Source organism: Silurus meridionalis, chromosome 24 (genome assembly GCF_014805685.1).
Source record: "Silurus meridionalis isolate SWU-2019-XX chromosome 24, ASM1480568v1, whole genome shotgun sequence".
Lineage (NCBI taxonomy): Eukaryota > Metazoa > Chordata > Actinopteri > Siluriformes > Siluridae > Silurus > Silurus meridionalis.
The window spans coordinates 5,690,992-5,710,888 of NC_060907.1; the positions used below are offsets into that span (position 1 = coordinate 5,690,992).

Consider the following 19,897-nt stretch of genomic DNA (forward strand, 5'->3'; position numbering starts at 1 on the left):
ATAAATTATCTTAATCAATTGACAATCCTGTCATATATATATATATATATATATATATATATATATATATATATATATATATATATATATATATATATATATATATATGAATGTGGAAATTGAAAAGAAAAATGTCCCATTTCCCTGCACCACTTTATATGTATTATGTAGTATGTATATATATTTATTAGGGGTGACCTCTAATAGTTAAGGATTCGATGCTTCTATAGGAGAACTCCCAATCTCAGTCGAATTTTGTTATGAACTACAGTTTTTTCACAAGTTAATATACAGTCAGTTATGATAATGCTGTAAATAAAAAATTTGATAAAGTAATAAAAAAAAAACATTTTAATGAGCACGAATAAATACATGACAAATGACAGATTGAAGTTTCTTGGCGTCAGAGATTTAAATGTTGAACAATGTCTGGAAGGTTGTTTAAAGTATATATAAATATTGTTTTCATTTAATTCTGTAAATAAATCGCACAGGCGATTTCGCTGATTTTATTTGATTTGCCGACACATGAAATGCAAATCCTGTTTGCAGTGTGGCTTTTCTGCAGTTATTTCCTTTTCGGTTTATTAATCCAAAATGTTTTTGATACATTTTCTTCTATATCTTTGTGTGATGTTCTGTACATTGTGGGTTTAAAATATGAGGAATCATTTTACGACACATATGCTTCGACTATCGGTGGACTATTCACAAGACGACAATTCTGATACAACTATGCATATCCTTAGTTGGGGACACCCCTATATATATATATATATATATATATATATATATATATATATATATATATATATATATATATAAAAGGATATTAATTCATGAATCTCATGGCACTATAGACCTTTGAGAGCTTTTTGAAAAAACGAATGTATTGAACTTCAGTCACTCCTTTCGGATTCGAAACGTTGTGATTGTAAAATGTCCTGTTACTGTTCTGTCACTTCCTTTAGGCAAGATCCTGCAACGGTTCACTCACGTCATTTGTCCCCAAAAGAAAAAAAAAAGCACAAGATGCTCAGATTGCTTACACAGGTACCACCAACACCTCCTGAGCAATCAGAATCGAGGATTTGGGAGGGAAAAGTTCAGAAAAGACTTTTTTTTTTCTTCTTGAAAATATACACAAGTAAACAGCAGCAGATTGTTCAGGCACTTTTCCTTTAATGTCTCCAGGAGCAGGACGTCCACAGGACACACACATACAAATACACATACAGAGAGAGGGCTCTTTGGACTTCCTGCTTCTGTTTATCATTAGAAAAATAGAACAGCTTTTTTTCCACCTTTCTTTTACTCTCATGATTGAATATTGCAGAAAACGAGAAGGAAAGATTCATAGAGAGAGAGAGAGAGGTGAGATGAGATGAGTGTACAGGATTTCCTATACCTCACAGAGATGGGAAGGTTGTCTGTGTGTGTGTGTGTGTGTGTGTGTGTGTGTGTGTGTGTGTGTGTCGTGTTTAATAGTCTGTCATTCGTCTGTGTGTGTTTGTGCTTTAGACCAAAAAAAAAAAAGGACGGCTTTTTATTCGTCTTGTAAATAACGGCATTCAATTTTGAGGCTGGTTTTCGATTTCAAATATACACAGTGTCAATACGGCTTTGTACATTCACACACACGCGCACACACACACACACACACACACACACACAAACATATATATACACACATACACAGACATTTGCAATACAGTTTGACAGCAATGTAGGCTGCGTGTTACCCGGACATTTAGTAGCACAGAGACAGTCTAGAGTTCCATCCCAGTATCACCAATCTACCACTGCTGAGCCCTTGAGCGAGGCTCTGAACCCCAAACGGCTACCTTGCTTTTTTTTTGTTGTTGTTGCTGTTGGATTTCTGTATGAATCGGCATCAATTTATGTCAAAAATGATGTTATTGCATCTTGTCCAGATCTCCGATTTCAGAAAAATAAGAGCGTGCCCATCGTCAGTGCTTGGCCCCCTAACAAAACCCCTTATTGTTTTACCTTTTACCTCACTGTCATGACTGTCCATCAGCTTCTAAAAGATTGTCCCACCACTATCTATATATACATACATACATACTATAGGAACAAAAATGCTTCAGACTCCTGACCAAGATTTTGGAGTGTGGTTTGTGTGCGATTTCATTCAAATGTAAGGGTGTGAGTAAAGTCAGGTACTGATGTAGGTGAGGTGAGGAGGCCTGGGGTGCAGTCAGAGTTCGAATTTATCCCAATAGTGTTTAATATGGTTTATAGCAGGAGATCTTCCACATCTTCCCAACCCAAAGGTAAAGCATATCCTCAAGGAGAAGTGTGTATATATATATATATATATATATATATATATATATATATATATATATATATATATATATATATATATATATATATATATTTTACACACACACACACGGTGTGTAAATCATTGGTCCTGGAGCGGTTAAAACTGCCTTTACGCATTTTCTTTATTCCTTATACAGTACAGTACTGCTTAAAAAAAATACAGAGGTACTACTGTGACTATATAAAGAGATGGAGATATAGAGATAGAAAAATAGATAAATGATCCAGATACTTTTCCCATCCGCGACATTACCTGTTTAAACCGTCACTCGACAAAAAGAAGTGTAAAGCGTTTGTTAAATAAGATTGTCTTTAGTTATTATTCTCATGACACTTGAAGGACCCATTCATATAGAAATCCAGATCGTTCCAGAAGTTTCTCTCTCTAACACGCACACAGGTTTATATCACAGTTGAATTTCAGTGCCGGCTCACACAAACTCGGCAGCTTATACCGATTTGGCTTTAGCAAAAAAGAAAAAATTAATTCCACAATTTTTATGTCTCCATTTCATCACACACACTCACACACACACACACACACACACACACACACACACACACAGGATTGTCCATATGGACAGGACGGACGTTCATGTGAGAATATGAGTTAGAGCTCCACCTCTGGCAGGCCACGGCAACAGACAAAACGTTAAACATAAAAAAAACAAACATAATCCAGAATATTGTAAAAACATAAAAGTACCTGAATTTATATATTTATATACATATTTATATTGATCTATATAGATTTCTGTATAGCCCGGTGTATATATACACTTTATCATATATAAACGACTATAAATGTATTTCCTGTTCATGGCATAGAAGCTTAATGGCACCAACAATCCCTGATAAACACATCAGGAGGTGTCCAGAGAAATCAGCCGGTGGGGAAAAAAGTCGTTGACTGAGACTGACCGTGTCAGCCGGCGGCTTTGTGTCTGGCGCCGCAGCAGTGACAGGCGACGGCACATCGATGGCAGGCACGCAGTGGTGCGTAGCAGCACATGCAGGGGGCGATTAGCGACAGGCCGAGCAGCGCAAGCCAGCGCAGGACGAGTCGCCCGTCACTGGGGTCACACGAGCACGGCTCGGAGTACTCGCCCTCGGCGTCGGCCATGCAGTGGTACAGCAGGCTGTCGGCGCACCACATGAAGCTCACGCGCCTTATGAACGCCACCACTGGGTCGGGCGCTTCCTTGCACTGCCCCCGCCGGTTCTGCGCGGGGTTGAACACGTCTCGGCAGTACGCGCAGCGCACCTGGTCGTCCTCGGTGCGCCACGGCGCCCGCGGCTGGCACGCCACCACGCCACCACTGATCCCCGATTTAGCGTCGTCCCCAGAGAGCCGGTGTGGGTACGGGTACGTGTAGTCATGTTTAAGCACTTCGCTCTTGGCGAAGGAAACGTACGCGTCCGTGGGTTCTGGGCGCAGGAGTTTTTGGGCGGCCGTGGTGGCGTGACGGTAGTCCTCGTATCCTGTAAGCCAGGCGCGCTCCCGCGGGTTTATGCGCACGAGCTCTTCCTCTTCCTCGGGGAAGTTCATGGGGACGTGGGGGAACATCGGCACCGCCTGGAGGCACATTTCGACAGCAAGAAATAGCTCATGAGATGGCAGTGTTAAAAGTCATGTGAAATCTGCTGCTTTCAAAAGATTCATGACTTTAGAAAGAAAAAGAAAAAGCTTAATTGTTAAGAAGCCATCAATTGCAAAACAATGAAGTATGTGAATAAAGGGTTTTAATGCAAACGAGGGTATAATGAAGTACCTGGTCCAGGAAGTAATTGTCGGTTTGCCTGTGCTGGGTATAGAGATGTCCCAGAATGCACTGGTGGTGACGCGATTCGCAGAAGTTGATCGGTGCGAGCGTCTGCAACGACGGCTCTCTCTTCTGAGACGAGTTAGACGAGCTGTCTGTGGCAGTCTGAGTGAGAGGCGGGAATAAAAACAGAAAGCAGAATAAGGAAGATAGATGAGATAGAATAGATTCTTGTAAAACCCTAGAATAAGTTAGAGAACCTGGGTATAAAGATTATGTGGAAGAATGACAATAAAACCCCACACGTGAGGAATGCACTCTACAGACTCCGCTCTGATCAGTCCCTTGACGCAAGGACGAGGCTTGTTATTTGTAAACCCAATGTTTACGAACGTGAACGTGTGTTTGGAAAAGGACACGCGCCCCTCAGCTCTCATCCAGCAAGCTTAAGACCAGTGTGGGGAACAAGACGAGCTGTCAGACAGCACCATAAGCTAATGCAAAAGTATAATACAAAAAAAAAAAAATTTCTATGGACAAAACCGGCAAACACTGCAGATGAGAATGTGTTTTGGCATTATTAACTAACTGCATTGGTATATTTATTTGTTGATATATAGGTATTGGATATTATCTTTTACTGAAACTGAAAGAGGCCACACCTCCACTGAGATTTATACACGACAAAGGCCACGCCTCCTTTACTGAGATTTATAAATGACAGAGGCCACGCCTCCTTCACTGAGATTTATACATGACAGAGGCCACACCTCCTTCATTAAAACTGACAGACGACACAAAGGCCACGCCCCTTCACTAAAACTGACAGACGACACAAAAGCCACGCCTCCTTTAATAAGAATGGCCAAGATGCTGTGGTAATGTTTCTACACAAACACTAAAAATTATTTTAACGACCCTCCGTGATCTTGACCTTTGACCACTTTTTTGTGCTCTGCTGAGGAAATAAAGCGTCTGTACACGATGATCTTCGCAATCAGCCGTAACCTTTGTCCTACAGAGTCAGAGCTATCCTTTTCCTGCACCACTTCCTGTTCTGGCAGGACTATTCCGAGCCATCGTTGTGTGTGTGTGTGTGTGTGTGTGTGTGTGTGTGTGTGAGTGATGACTGCAAACCGTTGCTCTGTTCACTGTGAGGAAACAAGTTACGCATTTCACAGATCTGGTGGAGGTGGAGATACAGTAGCACAGCTGCAAATCACAGGTTTATATTAATACACTCGTTATAGTTTCCATAGTAACAGCTCGTTCACGAGGACTCGTTCGGTGGACGCTTGACATGATCTAAAACTTATTATCGATGTATTCATAATCGACCGGACCAAAAAAAAAAAGCATTCTTGCATGATATAGTGAGGTATAACATATTCTACAACATCAACAGAATAAGTCTTCTGTGTCAGAGCTTCATAGAAGTAAAGCTGCATGGTTTTGTAGGTGTGTGTGTGTGTGTGGTTAGAGACCACTTCCTGAAAACTATCCTCGCTAACACACACACACACACACACACACACACACACACACACACACACACACACACACACACACACACCATGAACCGCATGATCATCAGCTTTTCCCTGAAACACACATTTACATGAAAACAGCTTATAGGGACACATACAGAGAGACAGACACGTGTCTCACAGACAGTAAAACAGGAGACAGAGGGATCCTCACCGTGAAGACATCGTCGTCCCCCAGCTCAGTCTCGTTCTGCAGCGTAGACGAGGACGTAGTGGAACCTGCGCAAAAAAACACCAACTGTTTGGTCATGTTTATTATTTTATAGAAAGTGACCAATAATTTACATGTAGCTCGATTTCTCCTTGTTAAACTGTTTCTCTCAGCATTTCATGTTGTCCATTTGTAACTTCAAAGGTCTGTGCTTTGATTAACGGAGCAAACAACACCCAATAATTGCGCAACTTTCGCCTAACAGCGGCAAAATTGTGCAGCAAATACGTCTTGCCGATCTAAACGATATGCAACGTGGAATCTGAAAGAAATGCGATAGAAATATAGTTGGACTTCCTCTCTCACCATCGGTCAGGTCTTCGATGGCCTTCCTGACACCGCGGTCGAAGGCACGAGCGTCCGCCGGACTCTGAAACGTCAGGCCGCACTTCTTGTTCTCCACTCGCCAGTGATGGAACGTGGGAGTCGCTTTAGTGTAGATCAGGTCCTTCTTCAGGAAGCACTTGAGGATCACCTGCGCATGACATGGCACTCTGGATCACTGGGTTTGTAAGCTAAAGAAATGGAGCACTGCTCCTTCATTAACATGGTTAAGCAGAAATTACAAACAGGTCATGTGAGGTATTTTACTTCTGTGACAAAAGACGGAATCTAATCATGACCAGGTTGATTAGCGAATTTTGGTGCGACATATACACATACATCATCTGGAAAATATTCACAGCACTTGATTTTTTCCACATATCGTTATGTTACAGCCTCATTCATAAATTCATTATTTTCCTCAACATTCTAAAACCAATACCCCATAATGACAACGTGAAAGTGTGAAAATGTGAAATGTGTTTGTTTTAAGCTGCAAATTTATTACAAATAAAAAGCGAAATAAATCACATGTACATCAATATTCACAGCCTTTGCAATGACTCTCGAAATTGAGATCAGGTGGATCCTATTTCCACTGATCATCCTTGAGATGTTTTTACAACTTGATTGGAGTTCACCTGTGTTAAATTCATTTGATTGGACATGATTTGGAAAGGCTCACGCCTGTCTATATAAGGTGCCACAGTTATCAGTGTATGTCAGAGCACAAACAAAGAAATGAAGTCCAAGAAATTGTCTGTAGACCTCCGAGACAGGATTTTATTGGAAAAAGATTTCTGCAGCATTGAAATTCATGAGCAAAGTGGCCTTCATCATCCATAAATGGAAGAAGTTTGGAACCACCAGGACTCTTCCTAGAGTGGGCTTCCTTGCCAAACTGAGCGATCGGGGGAGAAGGACCTTAGTAAGGGAGGTGAGCAAGAACTTTATGGTCACTCTGAAACAGCTCCAGTGTTTCTCTGTGGAGAGAGGAAAACCTTCCAGAAGAACAACCATCTCTGAAACACTCCACCAATCTGGGCCTGGGCACATGACAGCCCGGCTGGAGTTTGCCAAAAGTCACCTGAAGGACTCTCAGACCAAGAGAAACAAAGATTAAACTCTTTGGCCTAAATATCAAACGCCATGATACAGTCAGGATAAAGAGTGCAGCAATGTACAGAGACGTCCTTGATGGAAACCGGCTCCAGATCGCTCTTGATCACAGACTGGGGTGAGGGTTCATCTTCCAACAGGACAACGACCCTAAGCACACAGCCAAGATAACAAAGGAGTGTCTACAGGACGAGTCTGTGAATGTCCTTGAGTGGCCCAGCCAGAGCCCAGACTAAAACCCGATTGAACATATCTGGAGAGATCTGAAAATGTTTTAGCACTGATGCATCTTTTGCAATGCCCAGACGAGGTGATTGACCCGGAAGTCCTTATTTAGTCGTATTGCATGTATTACACTATGTCAGTGAGGTAACATTCAGCACCAGTGGCAGGTCGTGTATTTCACCCCCAAACCTTCAGTGGTGTCCTACCCGAATTAACCCACCTCTTAATACCATCATTATTTTGCCACGACTATAGAAACCATCAATATTATAGAGAAATGCAGGATAACAGAGCGCTGCATTACAGACAGGAATCTCATACAGCGATCATGAATGCAATAAAGCAAGAAACGAAATGAACACAATTCAACAAGTCTCTTTTCACTGTAGCCACAGCTACACCCCCCACATGCATCATCTCTAGCAGAAGCATCGATAGTAACCTCATAAAACCACCCCGGGTTTTCCCAGCATTTTTCTGTGTATTACGGTTTTCCTGAGGATTTGAAATGAAGGCAAAAAGTCTACAGGAAAGAATACGCAAAAATATGGTTCATGAAAAAGCTATTTTGGATAAACAGTCAAACGTAATTAGACTACACCAACAGGGTGCGATAATGTGGCAATTTAATGATTCAGTAAAAGTTCTTGAGAAATCAAAAAAAGTCCAATATTTCTGTGCAAACAAAACATTTTTGTCTCATACCTTCTACAGAGATACCTTACTGTATGTCTACATCTTTTAAAGCGAAGCGCACACCTGTTTGTCTCGAAGTCTCTCTCCGTAGATGAGGAACCCGTTACGTTCGAAGAGGTCCAGATCGCTTGGAGCCACTTTACACACACCCACCCGGCTGAGCCCGCCCCCTTCCTGAGCCAGCCAACCGCCACTCGAGTCATCCCGCGTCATCACCACGGCCTTCACACGCACCAGGTAGTCGTCACTGTGGAGACAGAGGAGGAAATGTCACGTGAGAAGGGCATTATTACTCGGTCATATTTAGCGCGCAACCCGAGATCCAAGCGCAGTCTCAGGTATACCTCCACACCCCAGATGGAGAGCTATGCAAATCAGTGGTGTGAAGAATCAGATTAAAGGTGTTTGTGCTGCCAAACCAAAACCCTGCTAAACTCTGGGAACAGCAGCTAATCGCAGCCCCCCGGGGGCTGTTAAGCAAAAACTCTCACCTCCATTTGACACTACAGCTTCAGGTTTTGGTAAACATGCACACAAAAGCATATTGCATCGAATACGTCCTTATTGTTATTACTTCACATTGTTGATTGCTCAATTCTGATTGGTCAGAAGATGCCCCGTAGTTCATTTCAATTGGGTTGATATTAACCACAAACTCTAGTAATGCTTTTCTGTATACAGATGTTACTGTAACTTTTAGATAGAGTCTCCAAAGTCAGCGATGTCCAACAACCCTTATTATTTAAGCAACAAATTTACCATCAAGCCCTCCCATTTTCAGCCCCGGAAAGTCTTTTATAACAATGTATGGTGTGCTTCTTTAATCGATTAAGTTTGAGAGTTTTGTTCTGTCTGGAGGTGGGGCAAAAAAAATGGTGAAACGCTTAACGAAGGAAACATAAAGTGAAGCTACAGATTAGGGTGTGATTATAAATCTTAAAACAATTCAAATAAGTGAGAACTACCATGAATAGTCTTATAAATCAGTTGACGTTGTGGAATCAAGAGCCAGCACATGTGTTGGCCGACACTTTCCACGCTCCACAACCCCCTCTGATCCAGGGCCTGTATTGCAAACAAGGCCTCGTCACTCACTGAGAGGAAGAGATGAGTTATGCAAATGCCGGTGGTTCTTGGCACGGAGTGTGGGAACCACTTTAATTGAAGGCCCGATTTTCATGCCTGGGTTTGAGGCTACGGATCAAAGAGAGAGACTCAGAGAACGGCGACCGTGTTTACGGTTTATTCAAAAGCCTCTCCGTGAACCAGACAATCAGACAAAACATTACATTTAGGTTTCAGCAAGGTGTATCAGAGTTCATCCCAAACCTCCATTCTGTTACATCTGTTCGGTAAGAGTCAACTCCAGATTTTTTTTATTGTTTTGGGAAAAAGGTTACCAGACTATAACTGCTTTTTTTAAAAAAAAAGAAAAGAAGACTTTCATATAAATATACATTTATTAATACAACCCCAATTCCTATTGGGACCCTGTGAACATTTTTTATAAAAAACAAACTGCAATAATTAGAAAATTTCAATAATCCATGTTTTATTCACAACAAAATAAAAAATAAAAACTTATCAAATGTTTCAACTAAGAATAACTAAGAATGGTTCAGGGACCAGTGTAGCAGGAGAGCAGTTCCTAAACTTTTTTAAGAGTAATGTAGTCCCATAAGTGTCTGATACAGGACTCTAGCTCCTTAACAGTTCTGGGTCTTCTTTGTTGTGTTTTCTTGATGCACCAAATGTTTTTAAATGGTGAAAGGTATAGATAATAGATTCAGTATTTATTTCTCCAGATTCTCTGGAACTTATGATGATATTATGTGCTGTAAATAATGAGATATTCAACCGTTTTGCAATTAACTCCACAATTTCTAGACCCAGATTGAAGCTCTGACCATCTTTATTTCCGAGAGACTCCAGACTCCTATTGTGAATAGAACCTGGATTTATGAGTTTTGCAAATCAAGGCATTCTGGTTTTATTAACATTTTACACAGCGTCCCAACTTTTTTGGATCCGAGGTTGTACATTAATACACGCATACATAAACTTGTGTGGGTTTGCTCATGCCAGGTGACACATATCTGGGACACTAAATCAATACGAGATCAACATTTACATGTAAAAAAATAAAAACCCTCACGTGGGGTTACAGACCTTTATCACTGAACCCTTTTAGGGCAGTGGTAGCAAAGGTGAGCTTTTCGACACCACCTTTCAAATTCTCTTATATCCTCACTAGTTCGGTGCTTATTTATTTATGAAATGCACATCCGTTTCCTGCTCCTTCATTAGCTAATATAAAAACCGACAAAGGGATTTATCAAGAATTCTTATCTTCTATTAAAAAAACCCAACAACCCGAAAACAAAAGTTTGTGGACACCTGAACTTAAAGTAGGTATGTGCTTCTTTTGGAACTTCAACATGTAGTCTCCATTTACTGCTATAATAACCTCCACTCTCCACATCTGACCAAGTTTTTGGTAAAAGTTTGGGAAACACATGGCTGGAAAAATCAGAGGTCCCAATACATTTGTCCAGACATGCGTGTACATGTGTGTTTAGCAAATTCTCTGGTAGTTTATTTTTATTTTCACTCTCTGTTGTTTCCAGCCAATTAGCAACATGTGGTGCTGTTAGCCACACCCCTTTGTGTCATTAACTCCCATAGGTATCAAAATAGGCGTCAAATTTAAAAACTTTCTTTCGGCTTCTCCCATTAGGGGGCGCCACAGCGGACCATTCGCATGTTTGATTCGGCACATGTTTTTATGCTGAATGCCCTTCCTAACGCAACCCTCCCCATTTATCCGGGCTTGGGACCGGCACTAAGGCTTGTGCAACCTTAATGGCTGGGGTTGGTCCGCTGACCGGGGATCGAAGCCGGGCCGCAGCGGTGAGAGCGCCGCATCCTAACCACTAGACCACCAGGGAACCTCGCTTTCAAATGATGGTTATCTTCAAGTTGAGTTTAATGTAGCAGGTGAACTTTTATTTCTAAGTTTAACCAACTGGAAAAGTATTACAGTGTGTTACTGTCAATTGTAACATGGACAAAATCAAGACAGAACAGGATCAACATAAATATCCAAATAGGGCAGTCTGGTAGAAGAGCTGATCAAAAAAAAAATCATGATTCATGATTCATCGGTTCGGTGTACTCGCTCTTCTTCCTGTTAGACCACTGAATTCTGAGCCACATGAAACCGGAGGTCATTAATAGAACAGGATACAGGAAGTGGGCAGAGCTGTAGGACATGCTGGGTGTGGAAGTGTTAGTGATGACCCACTTCACACATCCTGCTTAGACAATCAATAATGGCGATGGTGGGACTTATCAGCTAACAGAGAGTTTAACTACTTAACTGCATGGCCATAAAGCTCACAGTAAAGCATATGGGCCAGTTAAAGCTAAAAACACAAACACACACACGTCGGGGTTAATGTAGTTCACTGAAATGATCACAGAAATCTGCGAAAAACCTTTGAATGAAATAAACATTAAAATGTTGCATGTTGATGCCATGGTTACAATGCAGAAGTGGTCTTTTTTTATATTAGGGATGTGGTAGCTCAGCGGATAAGATCGATCAGTGGACTTGTGATTGGAGGGTCATGGAAGGCCCTTTAGCAAGACCCCTTAACCTGCAATTGCTTAGCTGTATAACCAAGATAAATGTAAGTCACTCTGGATTAGGGCATCTGCCAAAATGCCATAAATATGTATTTTATTGGTTCATTTCATCTGATATTTATACATATGGCAAAATGTGAAATCTTTGAAATAGAACATAATCAAATAAACATAATCAAATCTTGATGTAAAAATCAAATCGAGATGCAAAATCTCGTGTAAAAAAAACGCGATTTTGTTTTTAGCGATTTTGGACAGTGTTATGAGGTATTAAGTCACTGTACATGATTACTGCATGTTTAATAATATGTAATATAACACAGTGGTTTTGTAGAAAATGTAGATTGTATTATAGAAATTAGATTTGTCTAACTTTTCAAACTTACACATTTTCAAATATCAAGGCTTTTATCATATATTACATCATCGGTCACCCACCACCAGGTCGTGACCCAGTATTGAGCCGTGAACGAGTTGCTATTGGGTCGCAAGGACATTCTGGGAAAAATGTTACTGTGCGTTTTGCCGTTTAAGAGCCGCTATCCAAATGTACATATGGCACAATCTGATCCCGATACCACGAAACTTGTCTGGTGGTAGACCTCTGAAACAAGAAACAAGAACAATACTAAAACTACCTAAACTAAACTAAAACTAAAACAAACTAAAAGTAAAGATTTTGGAAAAATAAAAATTAAGTCAAAACTAAAAAAAAAGAAAAAAATCATACAAACTTGACCCACACACATACACACACTTCGTCATCTTGACCTGTTAGTGCTTTCTAAAATTCATCTATGAAAAGCATTGAAAAAAAAAAAAAAAAAAAAAAAACAGAAAAAACCCAGCAGTGCCACATTCTCTCAACGTTACTGCCATTCTATAACACGAGTCTGCATTAGCGCGATAATCGCTTTATAGTAAAAGTTTACACATCATGCGAGGGATGTTTAAGTTAAACCGGGACTTTATAAAACGGAAGAACAAATTTCAAGGAGTGGAAACTGCATTTGTTTTTCAACATAATTTCCTGCTACGTTTATACACATCCCAGCGTTTAACTAAAGCCTGGAAAGATTCGCACTAGAAAGTATTTACTAGCTAATATTTTTTTATTTGGATGAACATCAAATGTTTATTTCAGCTAACCGATAGACAACGGTTTTGAACACTTAGCATTCGTCACAAGAAAGGACGTGTGCGCAGCTTGCTATAAACAAATGTCCTTAGCTATGTGAAATCCACTTAATATGCAATAAGGATCATTCTCTGGCCATATACCAGACCAGGGTCCTCAAACTACCATCCCCACACACTTGCAACGGCCCTCGGAACGCTGCCAAAGAACGTTTTACTTTAAACATATGTTTTACTCATATCATATCTGTATTTGCATTAATTTACATTATAAATCATTAAATTTTCACAATAATACTGGAAGTAACTCCAGCCCATGTCATTTTCTTTTACAGACCCCAAAAAGTTTGGGGACCCCTGATATATACAGATGGAGTTTTGAATGGATGTGGTGTAGTATTTTACCCGCCTCTAGATTAGCCTAGAAAAGCTTCCTAGGACTATTCAACAAAGCTTTGAGAGAGCCGTAATTCTAAGAGATCACTGAATTATACGATCCTATTACAGTGCAGTGTGGGATTTGGATATCCTCCACTATGGGTTTGGATATGGCTAGAGAAAAACATTACTCGGATATTGTGATTCAGCCTTTTTCCATCTGCGGATAAAAACCCAAAGCATTTCTTGGACCATTACTATTTATTATACACTGTCTTGACATTCCAGTTCACTTATATATGTGTGTGTGGGTGTGTGTTTGCTCAGCACGGGTGTGAGCAGGTCATAAATTTAACCAATAAAAGATAACAACCCCCACAACACGAGTCACACACACGTTCTGTCCACAAGCCCTCAGCAAGATCTAGATAAAGAGCAGCAATAACCACAGAAAAAAGTTTTCGCTGATAGGCCACGTCGGACCCGCGGGACCCGGACGCTATCGGTCATGAGTGCTAATCGATAGTGTTTGTTTTGTATTTAAAGTGAGTGTGATTGGTCAAAATATGTTGACTCCTTTTCTATAACAGCGGCTCTGACATTCGTTAATGCTGTACATTTACATGAAATGGCATCAGATCCCATTATCCAGAGCGACATACGATTGTGTCATTTGCGCAACTGAGCAGGTGAGGATTAAGGGCCTCGCTCAAGGGCCCCGCAGTCCCCCTGACTATCGTTTCCCGGGGCTGTAAGTGAATCACAGGTTTATTGCAATGTGTCCTTTGCATTTTACCATTTATTTATTACATTTATTGAAGGAGTCTCCAGTTTAAGTGCTTTAGTTTTTTCTGCAGGGACAAATGGCTTTTGCTTGTTTGTTTTTGTTTTTATTTACTTAACATGAGAGAATATGAAAGGTAGGCCGTTAAGGGAACTACTGTTTACAGCCTTGTTCAAGGGCCCATGCTTGGTAATACTGGGACTCCCCCGATCAGTAACCCTAAGCTACCACTTCCCAGGACAATCTTCAGACATGGTAAGGCACCCCTGGAACAGATAGGGTCAAGTGCCTTACTCAGGGGCAAAACAGTGGCAGCTTAGCAATTCTGAGGCATGAACCTCTGACCTTATGATGAGTTAACCTTAACCACTGAACCACCACTGCCTCTTCACAACCTCGTGTTTTCGTTCCTGACATACTCTATTCATAGGAGGTGTTTCGATTCATTAGATGCTATTAGCCAGGGACTTTGGTCCACTTTTCAAGACAAAGACTCAAAAATCTGAAAAATGCTACTGTACAGAAAATATGACAACAGTAACATTGCTATCCGTAAACAAACAACACCAACCCTGACTTACGATGGAGAAGTCGAGACATGGCCTAGTCTTCCTAGAAATCTTAAAGAATGTCATTTGTTGATCTGGTAACTACGTAATTGAGCAAACAGAGCAAATTACAGTACCACACTGTATAAACTTTACAGTATATATGTTTACGAGCACTGGTTCGCGAGTGGAGGGCGGAGCATATACGCTGCCACGTTCGCCTGCCATGTGAAACTAAAAATATTTATCATTTCCGTCGTATCGCTATGGTCATCGTAAGATCGAAAACTCGAACTCGTGGACCATCTAACAATATTACGAGCACATTTATAGCAAACTTATAAGCAATTACTTTGTTTATATATATTATTATTATTTACACAAGCAAGCAGCTTATTTATTAATTTGTGCTAAATAAACCACTTGAGCATCTATGATTAGGTTTGTTATGCGTTTTGCATTCCTTGGTGTTTTATTTATGCACACATATCTTCAAGTATCGTGATATACTGTTTCAAACCTGTTGTATGTCTGGGCTAGTCTTGTTTTCCTTCAGTGATCATGTTCTGTACGAAGCCAGCGTAACAAGTGCTAAAAACCACAACGTAACCTAAAACCATGATACAAGCTAGGGGTACCTCAGTTCACTATTTCACCTAAAGCAAATCTTTAGTTCACTAGAGGTGGTAGCTTAGTGGATACGCCATTGGACTTTGAATCCAAAGATTGTGAGTTCATATCCCAGGCTCACCAAGCTGCCACCCCTGGGCCCCTGAGCAGGGCCTCTAACCCCATAGCTGCTCAGTTGTATAAAAGAGATAAATGAACATTGCTATGGATAAAGGTGTCTGCCGAATGCCATAAATGTAACAGGAAGCTGATTAGACGGTCGAACAAATTTGAGGGTTGGCTCAATTGCGAAATCATTCCAGTTCACTGGAACGCTCACTTTCTAAAACAATCCCACAATGCACCAGGGAGCATCGATGCTCTCTGCTTCCTTAGTGAAAATGAACTTCAACCTCATGTAGTAGTGATGTAGCTCTCAAAAGATTACTCATTTTATCCATTTTATACTTGATTTAAAGATGTATATCTGGTTTGTATGATTCTAAACACTTTTAGATTGTTTTCCTGTTAGAAGTGCACTATCTCCAGCCACGTGTGCTTCTTCCCCAAACTGTTCCCACAAAGTTGAAGGCACACAATTGTCTTTGGATGTGGTAGAATGCAATATTCCCTTCACTTGAACCTGGAGACCCAAACCTGTTCCAGCATGACAATGCCCCTGTGCACGAAGCAAGCTTCATTAAGATAGTCTTTACATGGGTTGGAAGATCTCCCACTGTAGAGTTATTGATCACCTTTGTGTGGAATTTCTGCACCCCAGGTCTCCACCTCACCTACGTCAGTAACTGACTTCACTAACACCCTTGTCGCTGAATGAAATCTCCACAAAATCTAGTAGAACATCTTCCTAGAACAGTGGGGCTTATTATAACAGCAAATGGGGACTCGGGATGTTCCAAAAGTAGATCATGTGTCCACAAAGATTTGTCTATATAGTGTATCATTACTGAATCGTGCGTGAATAAATCGTAAATATTTTGGGGGGTTTTTACGGTGACTGAGTGAAAATGAAAGGGTTCGTTCGACTGAGTTGAGGGAGCGAACGGCAGAATATGGTCATGTTGAGTCATCCGTGTGCCAATGAGTAAAGCACCAGGGTCGTTATCAGTGCACACGACAACATCGGTTCCTGACCAAGAAAGCTGATTGAGACGCACCCATTTATTCAAACAGCAAATATCACGCTTTGCTCAGGTGGATGGAGAGCTACTTGGTATTGACAAAGTGATACAAGCTTGATCACTTTATCTTGTAATGAGATGTCCGTGATGCAGCGCTCCTGCAATCATGAACAATTGGCACCAAAATGTTTTGCATCACGGAGCAATTTCACGCAAGAACATTTTAGAGAAATTATATGATTTAATGATTAATGTAACTCAAAAATTTAACTCAAGTCACCATGATACAGAATCAGTGGGCGCTTAGAACAAGTCAACATGATGGAAATATAATTTGCACGTGTGTATTCTTTCCGTGTGGCCATGTACTAAGTCATATGTGTCAAACTCAAGGCCACATCTGGCCTGATGTACAATGATATCCGGCCCATGAGATGATTTTATAAAGATCTATTATTATTGTTATTAATGTCCCGGCGATATGAAGCGCTCATAAACACAAACTACAAATCCCATAATGCAGCGCTTCAGCTGGAACTCTAGACTACCTGAGAACATTCCAGCGTCAATCAAGTCGAGCTTCTGTTGATGTATTTAACTCTATTGTACAGTTATTTTGAAGCCCCTCACAATGACGAAGAGAAAAATGGATTCTGAAAACAGAGCCTTTTAAAACCGATGGGATTCTGAGTAGATGTTTACTGGCACTGCTGGTAAACACGTTATTTGTGAAACGAATGTGGCTGTAATTAGGGAATTTAATCTAAGACGGAACTTCGAGACAAAACATCAGTATCAGCTGAAAAACCTGAATGCAGAGCAGAAGATCCAGAAAGTAGAAGAGTTAAAGAAGAATCTGACATTTCAGCAGATGTTTTTCACCTGAGCAAAATCACAAAGTGAAGCTGGTGTGAAAACAGAGGAGAAATCAGAGGCACATCAGCCGCTTATTTACTGAGAGAGAGTTTCTGAAGAGCTGCATGATGAAGCTGTGAGACGTCTGGTGTTTGACTGGAGATATTTTTATGGAGAGCAAAATATTTTAAGTTATTTAAAGTTTATTTGTTCTGCAATAATATTCCTGTATTTTTTTATTCATATTTACTTAAAAAAAAAAAAAACATTGTTTTAGTGTGTTCAATAAATGTCTATCCTGTTCGGCCCTAAAGTGTGCTTTAAGTTTTGGCGCCCTGTGCAATAGAGTTTGATTCCCCTGTACTAAGTGATCTGCAGCCCGGTACCAGCTCAGTGATTAAGGCTCTGTGTTACTGATCAGGAGGTCAGCAGATCAAGCCTAAGTATCACCACTATTGGGGCCCCTGAGCAAGGCCCTTAACCTTAAAATTTCTTGTGACAAATATAAAGCTTTCTTTCACCAGTCCATGTTGATTTAAATGTACAAGAAGTGATATTAAAAGATTTCTAAACAATATACTGAAAAAAGAAAAGCTCATATCTGAAGCCATCTCTTTCTGTGCAACCGGTTTTGGGGATTAGAAAGACAGGAATGACACCGAAAGTCTATTCTTCTCTTCTGAAATAGATAAGTACAGCTTTGTGTTACTCATCTCACACTTCCGGTGAAATGTGCGATCTGTGACGTCAGAACGCGTATGCACCACGTGTTTCGGGGGTACGGTGGTGTGTTATGATGCAGGCTTGGGTTCGAGCTGGAACAGAGCTCCGCCTGCGCCGTCGGGATTTTCTGTTCTTTCTTTCTTTTTTTTATGAATGAAACGTGGTATGCAAATGAGCTCAATTCACGAAAAAAAAGAGCAGAGCGAAAGAGAGAGAGAGAGAGAGAAAGAGAGGGGGGAACATGGCGGACTCAGTGGGACCACCAGAACGCACGGGAAGACAGACAGATAGATAGAAAGATATAAAAGAAAGAAAGAAAGATGATGCAGAAATGCGCCAAAATGCCCGCGCGCACCTCCGCGTTGGCACCACGTGGACTTTCCGACCACCTCCACACTGACGGTGGTTACAAAGAAACGACCAGCGGTGGTTACAAAGAAACGTTTCCGCTTCATCCACCACCCCCTCATTCTCCACCTCCTCCTCCTCCTCCCCCACGCCTCTATCCCACTCTTTTGCTTTGCTCGCGCGAAACCACCAGGGGGTTAAAAACGTAGGGCCCGACAGTTAAGAGGGAAACCGTTGGGGTCCTTCTGTCTCTCTCTCTATCTGTCCAGCTTCCAGTTATGGGGGGGCAACAGAAAGATGTTTGTTGCGCGCACTAATTATTGAACACATTAAAACAGAAGCGCGCGCCTCATAAATCACTGTGAACGCGCTCCAGACAATTAACGCACCCCGGGGGTACTCGAGTACCAGGGGGCTGCATGGAAGGGTACTTACTCATCTGGCTGCGATTCCTCGGTCATTTTATCTCCGTCGTTTCACCTACAGTAATAATAATTATTATTATAGTAATAATGATGGTGGTGGTAATAAGATCCCAGAGCGCGCGCGCACCAACAGCGTCCAGGCTCCATTTTGTCTCCCACCGATATGGTGTGTGTCTCTCTCTCTCTCTCTCTCTCTATCCGCGTTTTCTAGTTTTTTCCATTCTTCATCCTTAGCGACAGAGTAGAGCAGCGGCTTTCAAACAAACAAGCAAACGAAAAAAAAAAAAAACACCCCCTCTTCTGGTTTGTATGTGTTTCCGTCTTGCACGTTAACAAGCGCGAGACGTCGTGCGGTCCGGCCCGATGCTCTCGCGGACGTCGGAGTCTTCGGGCTGCGATGAGCGGCGGCGGCGCGGCTGCGGTCGCGGGCTGCTCTCGATGAGGACGGGCCCCGCGCGAGCCCCATCGCCGCTCCGAGTTCATTCCATGTTGAATCGGAACAGTCGGTAAAAAAAAAGGCAAAGCGCCACCGACTGAGCGTTAAGGGAGGGAGGGAGGGAGGGAGGGAGGGGGTAGTTGAGGTGAGTGGGGGTGGTGGGGCGGAAGTAATGACGTCAGAACCAAAGGAGCGACACTTATTCAAATGATTCGTTTGACTCCACTTTCTTTATTAAGGTTATTGGGATGGTTCCTTCTGGAAACCCTCTGTGTAAACATAGAACCTTTCACTGGGTCCTCAAACCCGCACATGAACTTATCAACCAGCCAAGAACACAACACTTGGGTTTAGTGTCTTGTCTTGTGTTGTCTTGTCTGAACTGTCTGTCTGCACTGTCTGCCTGCACTGTTTTTCGTCTGCACTGTCTGTCTGCACTGTCTGTCTGCACTGTCTGTCTGCACTGTTTTTCGTCTGCACTGTCTGTCTGCACTGTCTGTCTGCACTGTCTGTCTGCACTGTTTTTCGTCTGCACTGTCTGTCTGCACCGTCTGTCTGCACCGTCTGTCTGCACTGTTTTTCGTCTGCACTGTCTGTCTGCACGGTTTTTCGTCTGCACTGTCTGTC

General features: G+C 41.6%; 1 protein-coding gene across 1 annotated transcript; it reads right to left on the reverse strand.

Moving 5' to 3' along the window:
* Window positions 1-1,160: 1,160 nt before the first annotated feature.
* spred2a (sprouty related EVH1 domain containing 2a) lies at window positions 1,161-19,383 on the reverse strand. Its single transcript, XM_046837238.1, has 6 exons — window positions 18,845-19,383; window positions 8,301-8,484; window positions 6,180-6,348; window positions 5,817-5,881; window positions 4,125-4,280; window positions 1,161-3,928 (listed from the first exon to the last, which is right to left on the reverse strand). The coding sequence occupies exons 1-6, from the start codon at window positions 18,868-18,870 to the stop codon at window positions 3,278-3,280; spliced, it is 1,251 nt and encodes a 416-aa protein (XP_046693194.1). The 5' UTR covers window positions 18,871-19,383; the 3' UTR covers window positions 1,161-3,277.
* Window positions 19,384-19,897: the final 514 nt, after the last annotated feature.

What these genes read in the sequence shown, in the direction of transcription:
- spred2a (XM_046837238.1), bottom strand. Translation starts at nt 18,870, where the DNA reads ATGACCGAGGAATCGCAGCCAGATGA. An exon ending in CATCGAAGACCTGACCGATG is followed by an intron (nt 5,882 to 6,179) that starts GTGAGAGAGGAA and finishes TTTTTTGCGCAG; the next exon opens with GTTCCACTACGTCCTCGTCT. An exon ending in GGGACGACGATGTCTTCACG is followed by an intron (nt 4,281 to 5,816) that starts GTGAGGATCCCT and finishes CCTCTCACTCAG; the next exon opens with ACTGCCACAGACAGCTCGTC.